The sequence below is a fragment of the Phoenix dactylifera genome, chromosome 14, assembly GCF_051530095.1.
Source record: "Phoenix dactylifera cultivar Ajwa chromosome 14, Ajwa_hap1_PhDact_Kaust_v1.1, whole genome shotgun sequence".
Lineage (NCBI taxonomy): Eukaryota > Viridiplantae > Streptophyta > Magnoliopsida > Arecales > Arecaceae > Phoenix > Phoenix dactylifera.
Genome location: NC_143203.1, coordinates 16,111,975 through 16,131,173, shown reverse-complemented (window position 1 = coordinate 16,131,173; position 19,199 = coordinate 16,111,975). Strand labels below are relative to the sequence as shown.

Below are 19,199 nucleotides of genomic sequence, written 5' to 3'. Positions count from 1 at the left end.
AACTGCCAAGCACAAATGCATAAGGGATATTTTTTATCCGTTCGTGTTCTAATGCATTTTGAGGGGGACTGATCCTTACTAAATTTATCCCCTTTAATAATGGGTGCTACAGAAGGTTTACAACCTTGTATGCTAAATCTCTCCAAAATCTTTTCAATGTAGGCCTTCTGAGGCAGTCCCAAAACTCTTTGTTTTTTATTTTTGTGAATCTCTAAGCCAACAACATAAGAGGCTTCACCGAAATCCTTCATTTCAAAGTTTTGGAAGAGAAATTGTTTCGTCTCATGTAGCAAACCCAAATCACCGCTTGCAAGAAGAATATCTACATATAGGATTAAGAAAATGAATATGCTCCCACTGTCCTTAAGGTATATACAATGATCAACAAGGTTCTCAACAAAACCATATGAAGAAATAACCTTGTGAAACTTTAAATACTATTGTCGGGATGCCTATTTTAATCCATATGCAGACTTCTTCAACTTGCAAACCTTCTAACTGCCATCATCAAAACCTTCAAGTTGCCTCATGTACACCACCTCTTCAAAATTCCCATTTAGGAAAGCCATTTACACATCCATTTGATGTAACTCTAGATCAAAATGAGCTACTAAAGCTATGATTATCCTTAAAGAATCTTTCTTTGAAACTGGAGAGAAAGTTTCATGATAATCGATGCCTTCTTTTAAAGTAAAACCCTTTGCCACAAGCTTGGCCTTAAATCGCTCGACATTACCTGAAGTATCTCTTTTGGTTTTATACACCTGATAGGGGAAAAAATGGATCGTCCAGCCCACAACTAAAAGGCCGCCCAATTTCGGCCCAGTAAACGTCAACAACAATTAGCTAAATCTTCACTTCGGTCCAAAATCAGCTCGACTTCGGAACTCCGCCAAAAGCTCCACCAACTTCAGATATTCTCCGACCCCCCGACCAAGCTCAGGGTACCTCTAGACATTCGTTGACCCGCCCCGACCAAGCTCGGGGCGCCTACCCCAGCAGTACACCCTGACCCTCGAGCTCGGGGCGCTCCACCGAGCACGCCTCAGAACTCGAAAAGTCGAGCTACTCCTAGCATCCGCCAAGCCGACCTCGTCAAACACATGGTGCGACTACTTAACGAGCTCGACCTCGCCAACGACCGCACCCATGTGCGGGCCTACGCCCACCTACATGGCCATACTTCACAACACTACCGTGTCACATCTCCATAACCGGTCTTCAACAGTCAGACGACTCCTTGACTACTCTGGCCATAGCCTACCGTGACTGTCAATACCCTATCGTTCTCAAGAACGGGCAGTACTGCACGCCACCAGCCAGCTTAAGCTGCGCGCCATCCAGCTCAGAGCCACGTCCCCTCATGATGAGGGCTGACAGTGCCTCTGCCACCTGGGCCACTCTACCGACACTGTAAATAGCTCGGTCAGGTAACTTCTAAAAAACTTTTTTCGACTAGACCAAATTTTTTCCACTCTAACTTGATCGTCGGAGGGACCTCACCAAGAACACCAGTGAGGCTTTGTGCAGGTCTGTGGCCGTCGTGCAGGAGGTGGCTCTCGTCTTCCCTTTTCAACCACCGGTGGCTCCCTCGACTCCACCGGCGTGGTTACTCTCGGGTCAAATTTGAACCACAATATTTCTGGCGCTAGAGGAAGGGTCTGAGTCGTGATCATGAGGCTAAGGAGTAATGGAGCTTCGGCGCTAGCGGATCAGATCCCGCAAATCCAGCCAGAGCGATTTGACCTGCTCTTTCAGCAGGTTCAAATGCTGACCACAGCTGTCCAAGATCTGCAATGAAGTGGGGCCCAATCTGCGCCCCCTTTCCATGGGTGTGAGTTCGCAGGATGTCACCTGCGGCATCGCTCCCCTATCAGACACCATGCGGCGAGCGAAAGGGAGCCTCGCCATCGTCAAAGTCCCCACCAAATCCAGTCTTCGAGCCTGGAGAGCTCACCGCGCCGTCGTCATCTTGGAAGCCGGCGCCGAAGTCTAACCCCCCGGTCGCAGGAGCAGCCGTCGGAGGCAGGGTCCGCCCCGTGTCGGGGTGCCTGCAGTGTAGACCAAGAGCTAGGAAGGCCCCGCCTACCATAAGCGATGGCGTCCCCGCCGGGACTCAACAGAAAGGTCGAGGAGCTGGAGCGACAGATCCAAACGCTCCGAGACCAGGCTCCTAGGTGCGACGTGGACGTCGACTTCACGACCGAGTCTCCGTTCCTGTGCTCGGTCACAGATGAGCCGATCCCCCAGAAATTCAAGATGCCACAAATGGAACCATATGACGGTTTGTTCGATCCTCTGGACCACCTGGAGAGCTACAAGGCTCTCATGGCTCTCCAAGGAGCCACAGATGCCCTGCTTTGTAGGGCCTTCCCAATAATCCTCCGCAAAGCAGCTCGCCTCTGGTTCTCCGGGCTGAAAACCAGTTCGATTCTCTCTTTCGAACAGTTGGAAAGGCAACTCGCCACCCACTTCGCTACTAGCCGGCGTCAGTGTCGGACTTCAAACTCCCTCTTCGCTATTAAGCAGAGGGAAGGGGAGCCTCTAAAAGATTACATCGATCGCTTCATCTCGGCTACGTGGGATGTTCGCGATCTTGATCAGTCTATCACCATGTTGGCGTTAAAGACTGGAGCTCGATCCTACAAATTTCTCTTCTCTATCGAGAAAAGTTTCTCCGTCAACTTTGCAGAAATATTGGCCCGAGTTCGGAAGTACGCCAAGGCCAAAGAAGCCATGGCCTTTCGACGAGAGGCGGCCGAGCAGCCAGCTAAGATGAAGAAGAAATGCCTTGAGGAGCGCTCCCGTCCAAGGAGCCGATCTCCTCGGTGTGAGAAGAATCCTCTCCCGCCTCGGAGCCCGGTTGGCCTGAGGTCTCCGGCCCAAAAGTTCAACAAGTATGCTCCCCTTTCGAAGTTCGGAAGGTACACTCCCCTTTCTTCCACCCGAGCAGAGATCCTCCTGGAGATTGAGGATCGAGGCTACGTCCGACCCCGCCAAAGATGCAGTCCTGGCTCCACAAAAGCACTCGGACAAGTACTGCCGCTTCCATAAAGATTATGGTCATGATACGGAGGACTGTTATCAGCTTCGTGATGAAATTGAGGCGCTCATCCGTCGTGGACGGCTAAGCCGGTTTGTTACCAGCCAACCTGAAAGGAGGGTGCCCGAGGAGCAGAACCATGAACTGCCCGAGGAGCAGAACAACAGTCGCCCCGCCGCGGGCGTTATTCACACCATTGGCGGAGGACGGCCCAGAATGCCTGAGATGTTAGGCCGAAAGAAGGAGCCCCTTCAAAACGTCCGCGCACTGTGGAGGTTATCTCCTTCTCCGATGAGGACCTAAAAGGTGTTGAAACTCCCCACAACGATGCTGTAGTGATTTTCCTTACCATCGCAAACTATGATGTAAAAAGAGTTATGGTGGATAATAGAAGCTCTGCAGACGTCTTGTTTTATGATGCCTTTCAAAAGATGAGAATAGCTGGGGAACAGCTTGAAAGAATGAGCACCCCCTGGTCAGCTTTACAGGAGACTCTGTGCCCATCGAAGGGGTTATCAGCTTACCAGTCACAGCCGGAAGCGCGCTCCGAAAAAGTACTATGAAGTTAAACTTCTTGTGGTCTGGGTCGCTTCGGCCTGCAACGCCATCCTCGGTCAACTAGGGCTGAACGCCTTCCGAGCGGTGGTGTCAACTTATCACCACTTGATGCAGTTTCCTACGAGCAAAGGGTCGGCGAAGTTCGGGGGGATCAAGCAACTGCGAAGCAGTATTACATGACTGTGCTCAAAGGCAAGCAGCCAGCCGAGTTCCCTCCTCAAGCACTGCCCATTGAGGGACTAGAAGTGAGGGATGAACCAAGACAGCAACAAAGTGAGCCGGGCGAGCCTCTCCTTCGCATTCCCCTAAGGGATGACAGACTCGAGCAGACTGTACAGATCGAGTCTGGTTTGAGCCCGGAGATTTGAGCCCATTGTAATCGAGTTTCTCCAGGCCAACACGGACATGTTCGCTTGGTCATCTCCCGACATGTCGGGAATAGACCCCTAAGTGATGGTCCACCATCTCAAAGTACAGCCGACCCACAAGCCGGTCAGACAAAAGAAGTGGAGCCTAGCAACTGACCGGCAACAGGCAGTAGCCAAAGAAGTCGACAATCTCCTCAAAGCCAGCTTTATCAGGAAAGTCACTTACCCCGATTGGCTCATCAACGTTGTCCTCGTAAAGAAAGCTAATGGAAAATGGCGCATGTGCGTAGACTACACCGACCTAAACAAAGCTTGCCCGAAGGACAGCTTTTTTCTTCCAAGGATCGATCAACTCGTTGATGCCATCTCCGGACATCAACTTTTGACCTTAATGGATGCTTTCTCCGGATATAATCAGATCCGACTGGCATCGAAAGATGAAGAAAAAACTGCTTTCATTGCTGACAATGGCCTCTATTGTTATAGGGTCATGCCTTTTGGATTGAAGAATGCCAGTGCGACCTATCAACGGCTTGTCAGTAAGATCTTTAAAGATCAAATCGGGTGGAACATGAAGGTCTACATCGATGACATCTTGATAAAAAGTCAGGCGGCCAGTCACCATATTGCAGACTTGGGAGAAGCATTCTCCATGCTCCGAAGGTACCAAATGAAGCTCAACCCTGCGAAGTGCGCCTTTGAGGTCACTTCAGGAAAATTTCTTGGCTTCGTGGTGACACAATGAGGAATCGAAGCTAATCTCAAAAAGATTCGGACATTGCTGGAAATGACACCGCCGAGGATAGTCCACGAGGTACGGCAGCTCGTTGGTCGGGTGACGGCTTTTGGAAGATTCGTCGCTCGATCAACCGAGTGGTGCCTCCCCTTCTTCAAAATTCTTAAGAAGCCTAAGGACTTTGTATGGTCCGAAGAGTGCCAACGAGCCTTTGAAGAGCTCCGACGTTACCTTGCCACTCCCCCTTTGCTTACGAAGCCCCAGTATAGGGAGGTTCTCTTTCTGTACCTTGCGGTCTCCTCAGCAGCAATAAGCTCAGTGCTGGTCCGAGAAGAAGGTAAAAGCGAGAAGCCCATATTCTATACCAGCCGGATCCTACGAAATGCGGAGACCAGATATTCCAAGTTAGAGAAAACTGTCTACGTGCTCGTCACCTCGGCCCACAGGCTCTGACCATACTTTCAGGTGCACCCGATAGTCGTGCTGACTGATCAACCTATCAGGCAAATTTTGCAGCGGTCTGATCGTGCCGGAAGAATTACAAAGTGGGAGGCTGAGCAAGGGGAATTCGGTCTAGAGTACCGCACCAGACCAGCAATCAAAGCCCAAGTGCTCATTGATTTCCTGGTAGAGTCCACATTGTCGGACGACTCCTCAGCTATGCTCGACCAGACATAAGAAAATGCCTCCAAGCCGCCGTGGATTCTGCATGTCGACGGCTCCTCGATATCGGTGGGCAGCGGCGTGGGCCTCATTCTCACCAGCCTGGAAGGAATAGTGGCAGGCAAGCCCTACGCTTTGAATTTCCCGCTTTCAATAACGAAGCGGAGTATGAAGCTCTAATTACCAGGGTTAAATTGGCTAAAGAACTTAATGCCCCCAGCTTAAAGGTCTTCAGTGACTCCCAGCTCGTGGTAAGCCAAGTTTTGGGAGACTTCGAAGATTGGAAGCCGTCAATGGTAAAATACCTACAAAAGGTGTGGAGCATCACTTCAACCTAGAACAACTTCGACATCCAGCATATCCCCAAGTCAGAAAATGCAAGAGCCGACCTGTTGTCGAAGCTGGCGACCTCCACCTCGGCCGAGCTCCCAACAAGCACCTTTCCTGAGTGCTTAAGGATGCCAAACACGGAAGAGCTCGAACCGGTGCTGTGCGCAGAAATCGAGCCTAGCTGGATGGATCTCCTAATAGACTTTCTACGAGATGGAACCCTCCCCACGGACAAGCTTGCGGCTCGACGACTCGAGCGCTCGGCTGCCCACTATATCATGCACGAGGGCAAGCTATACCACCAATCTTTCACATTGCCACTCTTCATAAGTCTTCGACCCTCGGAAGTGGATTACGCGATGCAGGAGGTACACGAGGGGATCTGTGGAAGTCACCAAGGCGGCAGAGCTTTATCACACAAAATTATGCGGCAAGGATATTACTGGCCTACTATGCGGAAGGACACGGGGGAGTTCGCCCGAAAGTGCGACCGGTGCCAATGCTACGCCAGCATTCAACGCAGACCTGCGAAGCCATTAATGCCGATCAGCGCCCCTTGGCCTTTTGCCCAGTGGAAAATCGACATCCTGGGACCCTTTTCCTCGGCCATAGGACAATGGAAATTTTTCATCGTCGCCATCGACTATTCTACTATGTGGGTCGACGCAGAACCCGTCGCCTAAATCACCGAACCAAAAGTACAAGATTTCGTCTGGAAGATGATCATCTGCCAGTTCGGACTTTCCCAGGACATTATATCTGACAACGGCCGCCAATTCGATAATGCTCGGTTCGACGAGTGATGCAAAAATAAAATTATTCTCCCAAGTGCAGGAGTATCGCACAAGTAGTAAAATCTCGGGAGTCCGATGTTGAATCCTCAGAGAACGATCTATAGATTATTAGCATAATTTTTAGATGTAATTTTCAGTTAAATAAATTTGTGGATTAAAATGATGTTTTGGTTTTCAGAAATTAAATGCAAAGAATAATAAACAAAATTCAATGAAATAAAGATGGTAGGGATCTGGAATCCCCCTTGATGATATTGCATCCAAGGAATAAACTTTATGGTTCTTGATTAAAGATTAAATGTAGGATAGATCTAATTATGGTATATGTTTCATGAACATATGAACTCAATTTCTAAGCATCCGTCGTGCTTTCTACGTCTACGACGAATCAAATACTAAAGCAATCCATATATCAATAATCATAATCCATTAAAGATCTATCTATGAAATAACTACACATGAATCAAGAACATATCAATAAATATAAACCATTGAAAGCAAAAGTTTAGAGTTTACTTCAAAGAGCAATACATCAAAGGTTCCTCCATCTCCCTCCCTAAGAAATCAGCCCTCCATTAACATAAAAGAAAACTCTTTTTTTTTTCTTTTCTTTTTTTTTTTCGGAAACAGGGGCTCCCCTGTTTCCCTCTCTTTTTTTCTCTAATGACAGGGGGAGCTCCTCTATTTTTTTTCTCGAATGAAGGATGGTTCCTCCCAGCCGAGAAAAAACCTATATATGCCGCGATGGATCCTTTCTTCAAACGGCTAGGATTGGGGAGATTACACGCGGACGGTTGAAGATGAAGCGCGTGAGATGCGTGGGATCCTGATCTTCTTCAAATAGATGCACAGAGGCGCTCGAGAGCTGGGATTTGGATGATTGCGAATCCGGGAGAGGTTAACGCGGAACGATCCCAGTGCCTTGGATGCGGAAAAATCGCCCTGGATGGCTGGATCACAAGCTCGGGTCGCTGGGATTCGGATGATACGCTGGTGGGGAGAAAGATCCGGAAACGCGGATGGCTGGGACTTTGCTGGGATGCGGGATCTTCGAACGCGGACGGCTGGCTTGCACACGCGGCAAGGATCCGACGCTGGGAGGTTACACGGACACGGGATGAGGGATCGCAGGAGAATCAGACTCGGATGGGAGCTGGTAGCAGGGCTTGGAATGCGGGGGAATCGCCACGAGATGCGGAAGGGAAGATCTGGACTCTGCTGTGAACTGGGATGCGTGTAATCTCCCCAATCCCAGCCGTTTGAAGAAAGGATCCATCGCGGCATATATAGGTTTTTTCTCGGCTGGGAGGAACCATCCTTCATTCGAGAAAAAAAACAGAGGAGCTCCCCCTGTCATTAGAGAAAAGAAGAGAGGGAAACAGGGGAGCCCCTGTTAGGGAAACAGGGGAGCCCCTGTTTCCGAAAAAAAAAAGAAAAGAAAAAAAAAGAGTTTTCTTTTATGTTAATGGAGGGCTGATTTCTTAGGGAGGGAGATGGAGGAACCTTTGATGTATTGCTCTTTGAAGTAAACTCTAAACTTTTGCTTTCAATGGTTTATATTTATTGATATGTTCTTGATTCATGTGTAGTTATTTTATAGATAGATCTTTAATGGATTATGATTATTGATATATGGATTGCTTTAGTATTTGATTCGTCGTAGACGTAGAAAGCACGACGGATGCTTAGAAATTGAGTTCATATGTTCATGAAACATATACCATGATTAGATCTATCCTACATTTAATCTTTAATCAAGAACCATAAAGTTTATTCCTTGGATGCAATATCATCAAGGGAGATTCCAGATCCCTAACATCTTTATTTCATTGAATTTTGTTTATTATTCTTTGCATTTAATTTCTGAAAACCAAAACATCATTTTAATCCACAAATTTATTTAACTGAAAATTACATCTAAAAATTACGCTAATAATCTATAGATCGTTCCCTGAGGATTCGACCTCGGACTCCCGAGATTTTACTACTTGTGCGATACTCCTGCACTTGGGAGAATAATTTTATTTTTGCATCAAGTTTTTGGCGCCGTTGCCGGGGACGTGAACAGATGCTGAGATACGGGATGCTGGGAACTCGGCTGAACACGTGGACTCGGAATGGATTGGGAGAAGCTAGATCGTTGGAGATCTGAGAGGAGCTGGAGCGTGGAAACTTTGCGGGAGGAGCGGACTTGGATGGAAGTTGGGAGCAGGGCTTTGGAATCGTGTGACGGGCTCGGCTGAAGATGCTTGCAGACGGCTGCACTGGATGAGGTCGGGGCGCAGGGAGAAGGCTGGCCAGCGAGTTGCTCGCGGAGGCTTGAATCTGGGTTCTGTTGGGATGACGGCTGGGATGCCTCCCGCGTGACACGTGGAATAGATGCTGGCTTGTAGATGCTTGGGCTTGCAGAAAAATAAAGCTGCGACGAAGTGGACCGCTGAACTTGACCTCCTTTTAGTGTGCAATTGGGGTCGACCCATGCGGTTGGCTGGTCACCTACAGTGATGCATCTTTTTGAACCCAATGTGTATTTTAGCTTTGATTTCCGATCATCTGCACCCCACAAAAATATAATATTAATACAGCACTTCTATAATTATTTGTTAGCAATAATACTAATTTAAGTGGTATGTAGATCGCACTTTTGTGCTCTCATCATACCCCCCCAACTAGCTTATTGCTAGTCTCTAGCAATTCAGAGTAAACAATAACATGAGAGTACAAAAAGTATTGGTTGATCCTTTGATGTTTTATTAGAACTAATTGCATAAAATTAAGATAAGTACTCACTTTCGTAGGAATCACGATTGCACTTAGCACGTGCAACAAGCCGTTAAACCCCTAGGTTACCCTAGTGGACGAGTGTTGTCTCGTGAGGGTTTTCAGGAATGTTACCCACAAACATCATGAATTATATGGCATGAGATGAGATCCTAATAAAAATGTGAAATAAATTCTAAGCTAATACACATGTAATTAATTGATATATATTTTCAAGCATGGCAACTGTCAAAGCAAGGAAATATAAAAGTGTAGTGTGCATCAAATCGCATGACTTTCTCAGAGTACTAATACCTCCACCACAACAGGGCACCGCCTGAGTTTTAGGTGCACTACTCAAGTTCACAAGTATTTTCTACAATTTGTTAGAACCTGATCCATCAAATTTTTAGAATATCACATGTTGTCTAAATTTGTCAAGAATGGTTCGCATATAAAGAAAGAGCTATCAATCCCAACTAAACAACCCGGGTACACAGAGGTCCAATACAATGGAGTCAAACCAGCCATTACCACATGTCACTAGGTTCAGTCCAACCAACCTTATTCATGCTTATTGTTATTTTTATTTTTAAAACACATATGACGATTACAATAGTCCAACCCCATTAGGCTCTAGTAAGATCCGTGTAGCGAGCTTTCAGTCAATGACCCCCGATCCAGTTGGCTCAAGACATTAGGTGAAACACCCCTCGGGCTTAATTACTCGAATCAGACTACGCCACGAGGACATACTTGTCATCATGAGAATTTTTTTGTTTGTTTGTTTGTTTTTTTTTTTTTTGTGCAAGAAAAGAGAAGATAGACTGAACCATATATATATTTTTTTATTATATATGTGACTGCATCGTGACTATAGGTCAACCAAGGTCGGATCATAAGGCACCTAAGTAATTTAACTGGGATATTCAACCTCTATCTTTATGTGAAAACCAAATCCTGAACCTTATGGTACGAACAAGGATACTCATACTTCTTTTACGGATAAGGCTAACAAAAATGCAGTTAACAAATGTGAACTCCTGAGGCTTTCCTATTATCATTAAGTACACGTGTGGGGATCTAATAATAGGTCACTGATCAGTAATAGTATGCATGTATTCCTTGCATTAATAGTTGCACAAACTCAATATGAAAATACATGTGCATTTGCTCAGAAAAGAAAGTAATGGAATAAATCAAATGCAAAAACTTTTTTTTTTTGATCAAAATATATATATATATATATTTTTGATCAAAATATTTTCCTTCCCCCAACTTAAACATTGCATTGTCCTCAATGTAAAAGATGCAAGAAAACTATATATGAGAGACAATAGAGAAAATAATAGAGAGAAGAAGAATACCTTGAGCTGTTGATTTTCAAAAAAGAAGACCTACAAAATAAGAAGAAAACTAGAAATAAAAGAAAAAAATTAATTCTAACTAATATACACATACCTTGGCCGTCATGCTCAGTCATAAGAAGGCTCCCCCAAGGAAAAGGAGTCCTCTTCATCTTCATTACCATGGTGACTTCCTACATCATCATCAGCCATCTCACCAGATCTGAGATTTTGCGAAAAAGTTTCAATAATGTGATCTAAGGAATTGTCAAAAGATTGTCGACTCAGACGTCCAGTGTTGTCCCTATTCCAACCTAGCATACAAAATTTCAGAGTTTATTTATTTGTTTATTATTTTTTTTGTTTTATATATATATATATTTTTAATGATTACCCTTGATCTTTTCTTAAAGTTCTTATCAATTTTCAAGTAGCAACAAGGGTTAATGAGATATGATGATAATAAAATTCTGATTCTAAACAAAAAAATTAAACACAGAAAATTCAAAGCAGACAGCAGCAAAGTTTATATTACTTTAATGGTCGTAAAAGTATCAGAATATCAATCCGACCGTTCAGATGAACGAAACATGTGGCCTACAGCAGCCGACGAAATTTGAGTGCAATCAGACGGTGGATTACGCAGATATCAGAGTTTGATGCAGACTGTGCAGGGAATTAAAAAAAACAGCAATAAAGATTTTTTTTTTTCTTTTGAAAGAAAAAGACTGAATACTAGGATACTGATTAAATCTAAAATTATACTAATAACTAAGCCGTTCCCCGGCAACGGCGCCAAATCCCAGCCGTTTGAAGAAAGGATCCATCGCGGCATATATAGGTTTTTTCTCGGCTGGGAGGAACCATCCTTCATTCGAGGAAAAAAACAGAGGAGCTCCCCCTGTCATTAGAGAAAAGAAGAGAGGGAAACAGGGGAGCCCCTGTTAGGGAAACAGGGGAGCCCCTGTTTCCGAAAAAAAAAAGAAAAGAAAAAAAAAAGAGTTTTCTTTTATGTTAATGGAGGGCTGATTTCTTAGGAAGGGATATGGAGGAACCTTTGATGTATTGCTCTTTGAAGTAAACTCTAAACTTTTGCTTTCAATGGTTTATATTTATTGATATGTTCTTGATTCATGTGTAGTTATTTCATAGATAGATCTTTAATGGATTATGATTATTGATATATGGATTGCTTTAGTATTTGATTCGTCGTAGACGTAGAAAGCACGACGGATGCTTAGAAATTGAGTTCATATGTTCATGAAACATATACCATGATTAGATCTATCCTACATTTAATCTTTAATCAAGAACCATAAAGTTTATTCCTTGGATGCAATATCATCAAGGGGGATTCCAGATCCCTACCATCTTTATTTCATTGAATTTTGTTTATTATTCTTTGCATTTAATTTCTGAAAACCAAATCATCATTTTAATCCACAAATTTATTTAACTGAAAATTACATCTAAAAATTACGCTAATAATCTATAGATCGTTCCCTGAGGATTCGACCTCGGACTCCCGATATTTTACTACTTGTGCGATACTCCTGCACTTGGGAGAATAATTTTATTTTTGCATCAAGTTTTTGGCGCCGTTGCCGGGGACGTGAACAGATGCTGAGATACGGGATGCTGGGAACTCGGCTGAACACGTGGACTCGGAATGGATTGGGAGAAGCTGGATCGTTGGAGATCTGAGAGGAGCTGGAGCGTGGAAACTTTGCGGGAGGAGCGGACTTGGATGGAAGTTGGGAGCAGGGCTTTGGAATCGTGTGACGGGCTCGGCTGAAGATGCTTGCAGACGGCTGCACTGGATGAGGTCGGGGCGCAGGGAGAAGGCTGGCCAGCGAGTTGCTCGCGGAGGCTTGAATCTGGGTTCTGTTGGGATGACGGCTTGGATGCCTCCCGCATGACACGTGGAATAGATGCTGGCTTGTAGATGCTTGGGCTTGCAGAAAAATAAAGCTGCGACGAAGTGGACCGCTGAACTTGACCTCCTTTTAGTGTGCAATTGGGGTCGACCCATGCGGTTGGCTGGTCACCTACAGTGATGCATCTTTTTGAACCCAATGTGTATTTTAGCTTTGATTTCCGATCATCTGCACCCCACAAAAATATAATATTAATACAGCACTTCTATAATTATTTGTTAGCAATAATACTAATTTAAGTGGTATGTAGATCGCACTTTTGTGCTCTCATCAACGAGTTCTGCTCCGAGCTCGGTATCGATCACCGCTACATGTCAGTGGCCCATCCACGAGCCAATGGGGAAGCAGAAGTTACCAACCAGACCATCCTGCAAGGGCTTAAAGCCAGGTTGGACCGGGCAAAGGGGCAGTGGGTAGAGGATCTCTACAATATCCTGTTGGCGTACCGAACAACCTTCCGAGTTCCTACTGGAGAAACCCCCTTTAATCTATCTTATGGTACGGAGGCAGTCATTCCTCTCGAGGTCGGGTTGCCCTCCCACTAAGTCGAAAGCTTTGATGCCACCACGAACTCGGCATGACTTCTGGGCAACCTGGACCTACTTGAGGAAACAAGGGAAGCCGCCCAGATTCGCATGGTAAGATACCAGCAAAAAGCAGCGCAATATTACAACTCCAGGGTCAAGCCCAAGACATTCAAGGTCAGCGACCTCGTCTTGAGGAAAACCGAAGCCTTCCGACCTCTGAAACAAGGAAAGCTCGCCCCAAATTGGGAAGGACCATACCGGGTCATCTGAATCCAGCCGGGAGCCTTCAATCTGGAATCCCTAGACAGCAGTCCGATTTCTCGGACTTGGCACTCTAAAAATCTTCGGATATATTATCAATAAAGGCGGCTATTGAAAGTTGCCAAGTATTTCTAGAATGCCCCAACTAGTTTGGCGTATTATGGCCATCTTCGCGACAAATTCATAATCATAATGCAAAAACGGGCTAGGGCACTCCTCAGAGTCGACTAAAAGCCAGAGAAGCCCCATCAACTACGGAAGCAAAGCGAGCCCCTGATATGAGTGGGGGGCATCTACAAAGTCATCCCTTGAGCTCGGCTCGGGATGCCCTGCGGCGTCAATGGGGAGCCAAGGAAGAGCACCCCACTCCGCAGGAATCTACAAACGAGCCTCTAATCTGAGTGGGGGGCATCTACAAAGTCATCCCTTGAGCTTGGCTCGAGATGCTCTACGGCGTTAACGGGGAGCCGAGGAAGAGCACCCCCTTCGCAGGAATCTATAAGTGAGCCCCTGATTTGAGTGGGAGGCATCTACAAAGTCATCCCTTGAGAGCTCGGCTCGGGATGCCCTGCGGCGTCAATCGGGAGCCAAGGAAGAGCACCCCCCTCCGCAGGAATCTACAAGCGAGTCCCTGATCTGAGTGGGAGGCATCTACAAAGTCATCCCTTGAGCTCGGCTCGGAATGCCATGCGGTGTCAACGGGGAGCCGAGGAAGAGCACCCCCCTCCGCAGGAATCTACAAATGAGCCCCTGATCTGAGTGGGGGGCATCTACAAAATCATTTCTTGAGCTCGGCTCGGAATGCCCTGCGACGTCAACGGGGAGCTGAGAAAGAGCACTCCCCTCTGCAGGAATATACAAACGAGCCCCTGATCTGAGTGGGGAGCTTCTACAAAGTCATCCCTTGAGCTTGACTCGGGATGCCTTGTGGCGTCAACGGGGAGTCGAGGAAGAGCACCCTCCTCTGCAGGAATCCACAAGCGAGCCCCTGATCTGAGTAAGGGGCATCTACAAAATCATCCGTTGAGCTGCCACGTCAACGAGGAGCCAAGAAATGGCACCCCCGTCCATAGGCTTTCTATGAATCATCCCCCAATCTGAGTGGGGAGATGGAAAGTTTGAGTGTGACCTGACTCGGTTCCAAATGTCCTTTTTAAACTTGAGGAAACCCTCCAAAGTTGGGAATCGTCAAAGTTCGCGACAGTCATCCGTATTGAAAGTGTCATAAGCTACAATACGAGAGCTAAAATAGGGCTGAAACTCGATTCAGGCGCGCCAGCGGATGAGCTCGAGAATAATGGACCACGAAATTAAAAACCACGAAATGTATACTTAAGCCAAAGGCTTAACCGACCTGTTCCACCTCGGGCTCAACTTCGAGAGAGGTTTTCACTCTCGGCCTCGGTTGCGGCCGCTGTCGTGGCCTTTGCAGCAGCTTAGACAAGGTCCGCTACCCCAACAGCGAATCCGTGCATTTTCGTTGACTCGCTCGCCTCGGCGTCGTCGTCCAAACACGGGCATAAGCCACTAAGGTCAACTCCGAGACATAATTTCTGGGCTTGATCCCGACAATTGTCGAAACCCCGAACCATGGCGTCTGTCGTCGCCTCCGCCAGCTCGTCCATATACTCTTTGGACTCACGAAAGTTCTGGACAGCCACCGAAACTTGCTACTTAGCGAGCTGGCCGAGCTCCTCGGCCTTTTGCTCCAGAGCTTTAATTTTGCACCCCTGGTTGGTGGTGCTTTCGAAAAAATGCTCTCTCAAGTGCAGGAGAATCGCACAAGTAGTATAACTCGGAAGTCCGAGGTCGATTCCTCAGAAAATGATCTATGGATTATTAGCGTAATTTCAGATTTAATTAATTCAATAAACTTGTGGATTAAGATGATGTTTTGCAAATAGAAAATAAATCAGTAAATAGAGAATCGAAGTTAGGATAGATTAAGATGGTGTAGGGATCCAGAATCTCTTTTGATAATATCAAATTCATGCGATAAATTCTATGATTCTTTTGTTTTCTTTAAGAATTATAAGCAGATAAAATTTAATTATGGAGTTGATAAGTGCTAAATAATGCATAAATTAATATCTTATTCATAGCACTTATCATTATTTTAATTCACATATTTTGTAAATTCAACCAAAAAATATATTACCTTCGTGATTGCATTTTAATAAATTATCCAAGGTAATTCAAGTTTGATTTGATTATTTATTGATTAAGCTTAATGCATGCAGGTCGAGTCGCTCAATTAGGTAAAGCCTAAACGGACACTACATCATTTCACAATTTTATATTTTCAGAATCGACTCCAATAACTCTTTTCCAAAACCCAGTGCTTCCCATTAATTCCTGACTCTTCATACGTTCACCTAAATTTCTCCTCACTCATTCGAACTCTTTTTCCACATGATCCTATTTTAATAAAATTCCTTCAATTATTTGTTTCTCATATCTCAAAGCATATCACTTAGTTGCACGAATCCCAAAGTCTCATCCCATCTCAGCCATTCATCTTGCTTCCCATATCATCCATCCATCAAATCTCCGATTTCCAGCTAAATGGACCTGTTCCCAGCGACCACTTGTGATCTCCCGCACCTCACAAATCCAACCAAACTCCCAGCTCACGAATCATTTCTTCTCTTCATCCAGATCAAAAAGAATCCCAGGAACTCAACTTCCCAGCCGTTCCGCTTCCCCTGTTTCATCATCATCCCATCTCCCCTTTCGTGATTCCTCCCAGGCTATCAGCCGTGTCCACCGTTCACAGCTCCGAATCTAGCAACACCCTCCCACATCCTAAACAGCTTCATCCACAAGCACCTCTCCCAGCTGCTCCCATGAACAGAACCAAGCCAATCTCGTCTGCATTCCAAAAATCTCCTCCCGCGTCCGAGATCTTCTCCAACGTCCTGCGGATCACATCTCCCCATTCCGTGGATCACGCCCCAGCTCATCTTCCCCATATCCGCGATTCATTCTTCCGATTCTTCCGGCATCTCCACATAGCCGTGAGACTCATTCCATCGTCCACGTCCTCTAAAATCTTTTCCCCTGCTTCTGAACAAGAATCAAAATCCTTTCAATGCCATGATAAAGCTTCCCACGGATCACTTTCTTCCGTGCGCTCCCAGCCATCCTAACTTCCAGATCACCTCTCAGCTGTCCAACAACTCGATTAGTTCCATCGTTATCCCGTATCCAGCATCATCCAACTCCCCTGCTACGGATCCCATCTTCTCAACCGTGAGCTTCCTCCACGATCTCCTCTACTTCGAAACAGAGCTCCAATCTCCACGTCACCTCCGAAATTCAGCTCCAACTTCTTCCGAGTCCGGATCTTCCGCAGCAACAAATTTTAGCTTCACTCGATCCTTATCCTCTCACCGTTCGGATCAACCACAAAGGAGAGAAGCAAGGAGGAGCTACAGCCTATAAAAGGCCAAGGCAGGAAACAGAGAGGGCATTCTTCTCTTCCATTCATTCCTCCTTCCCCATCGGGGGGGCGCATCCCTCTTCCCCCACTGGGGGCTGTTACCAACTCCTCTTCGGCAAGCTCTTCGGAGGCCAAAATATCCCGCAGAAGACAGAGGAGGGAGAAGAGTTTCTGGGCATTTTGGGAATGATTTCCCAAAGAAAGGAATCGATCTCAGGGAAATCACAAGAGGAAGAGAAGAAAGTGACGGGAGCCCGCTGCTGTGCTGCTACTGCCGTCCTCCACTGCATGGAAGCTTAAATTCCTCTCTAGGGCCGGATGCAGCCCTAACAAAGGGCCAAGGGTTTTATATTTTTCATTTCTATTCTTGGAGTTGTATAAACCTTATTCTGCTTCTAATAAATATTTTATTTCATCTCATATTTAATTTCTATGATTTTAAATATGAAGTTTATACAACTGCTCTTCATGATCATTGAAGTAAAAATAAGATAGTTCATGCTTAAGGAAGATGCGATGTGCTACCACCTTAGATTAGGGTAGACATTCATGCTAAACTAAAGATGGATTATGCCTAAATTACTTTTGTGAATTTCTATTCAAATGCTTATTAGGCTTGTAGCCAATTTGCATGTTTATCCAAGAATAAATTAAAATATAATTAATCCTTGTTCCGATGTTAGTGGTGAATTCCTTGCCCTAGGTTCTCCCAAATTAATATCATTTTAATTGCATTTTCTCTATTAAATTCCTTAGTTTAATTTTCTTTACAAACTCTTCTTTTTAAATATTTTTATTTTTAAAGAAAACAACTATACCCTAATCCCTGTGGATCGATACCCGTAATCACTATCCTACCAGATACGTGCTATTGCGTGGTCTTTAAAGTTGACTATCAATTTTTGGCGTCGTTGCCGGGAATTGGTAGCATAGTTGTTTTTCTTTTTATTAAAAAAAATTTTTCAAAAAAAAAATCAAAAAATAAAAAAAAATAAAATAAAAATAGTTTCTATTTTTACTTTCCTTATCTCCTTCTCCTCTCTTACTAATTTTTGATTTTTCTTGGTATCATTTGATCAGGAACCAAAGAGGAAATCTGGAGCGATCAAAAAGGGAACTATTGGCAAAGGAATGCTGTAAAGGTTTGCTTTAAAAATTGCTGGGGAAATTCCCTTTGGTAACCTCTAAACCTTTCTTATTTAAATTCCCTTTTGTGGTGATTGTTTGATTTTAAATTCAGCAAAAATGTGCATGCATGCCTGATACACATACACCAATTAATCCGCACATAGTAAGGGCAATCACCCCAACAAGATAAGAACTGGATTTCATCACCAGATTCTTGCCCAAATTAGGTGAATCAATTCTCACATAGTCATCACATTAATTAAAATCAATTAGACGTTGGCCCCTAGGGACATTCGAGCTCAATAGGACGAAGATCACCGAAAGTTGCACCAATTTCGCTCTGTGGCTTAGTTGATGTCTAGGCAAGCTTTGTCCCTTTAAGGGAGACAGTTCATCTGTTCGAGGCAAGTGGTTTTTAAGTGGGACCTTTGCAATGCATCGTGACCCCCCCACTTACCTGGGAGCTTACCTGGTCAGCTATGTCATTAGACCGGATTGGAGGCTTAGGTGCCCTCTTCAAATCAGTTAGGAGCTGTCTAGTGATTTTAGGGCAAATACAAGGATTTGACGTGTTTTCTTTTAGTGCATGCTTGACTTGACTGATCAGAAGAGTATAACTCCGTGCCCGACAATCAATCTTCCACAAATTTTCTTCTTTGAAAAACTCGGCATGAACCCGGCATGATATAATTAAGGATGCACTGCGTCTGGTTGAAGACGTTAAACTTAGCGCTTGTTGGGAGGCAACCCAATTCTCGTTGGTTATTTTTTTTGCATATTTTCTTGTCGCATTTTTTTATTTTCTTAACAGGATCCCTCATATTACTGATGCAACTACGGTAAAATGCTTCTATCCTCCATATGCATCATATTTTCGTCCAAAATAAAAAAAAAATATAAAACAATAAAAATAATAATATAATATTCAAAAAAAAATTTCATCAAAAAAAAAAATATTGAGGACAATGTCTAATCTAGGTTGGGGGTTATAGGATTTGAATTTTTGAAGAAATTTTTCGCATTTTCACATTTTTAAGTGAATTTCAAAAAAAAAAAGTGAATTTCAAAAAAAAAAAAAACCTAATTTCTATGCCTTAGTGCTGAAATGATAATCACACAAAGTATATAAAATCTAAAAAGTCCAATGATTAGTTAGGAATAAGTCAATTTGAGTTCTTTTCATTAAAAATTCTTTTAGCAAGTTGTAAGATAATTTTTACTTTGGAATTTTACAACACACATGGCCTGCACTTCTAAGGATTAGGTTCAACATTATGTTACTAAGTCTAGTAGCAACCTTGAGTCC

General features: G+C 44.6%; 1 protein-coding gene across 1 annotated transcript; it reads left to right on the top strand.

Annotated features, from left to right (window-relative positions):
- The first annotated feature begins 2,097 nt into the window (after positions 1-2,097).
- LOC148700083 (uncharacterized) lies at positions 2,098-3,346 on the top strand. Its single transcript, XM_088710335.1, has 2 exons — positions 2,098-2,862; positions 2,954-3,346. The coding sequence occupies exons 1-2, from the start codon at positions 2,098-2,100 to the stop codon at positions 3,344-3,346; spliced, it is 1,158 nt and encodes a 385-aa protein (XP_088566461.1).
- Positions 3,347-19,199: the final 15,853 nt, after the last annotated feature.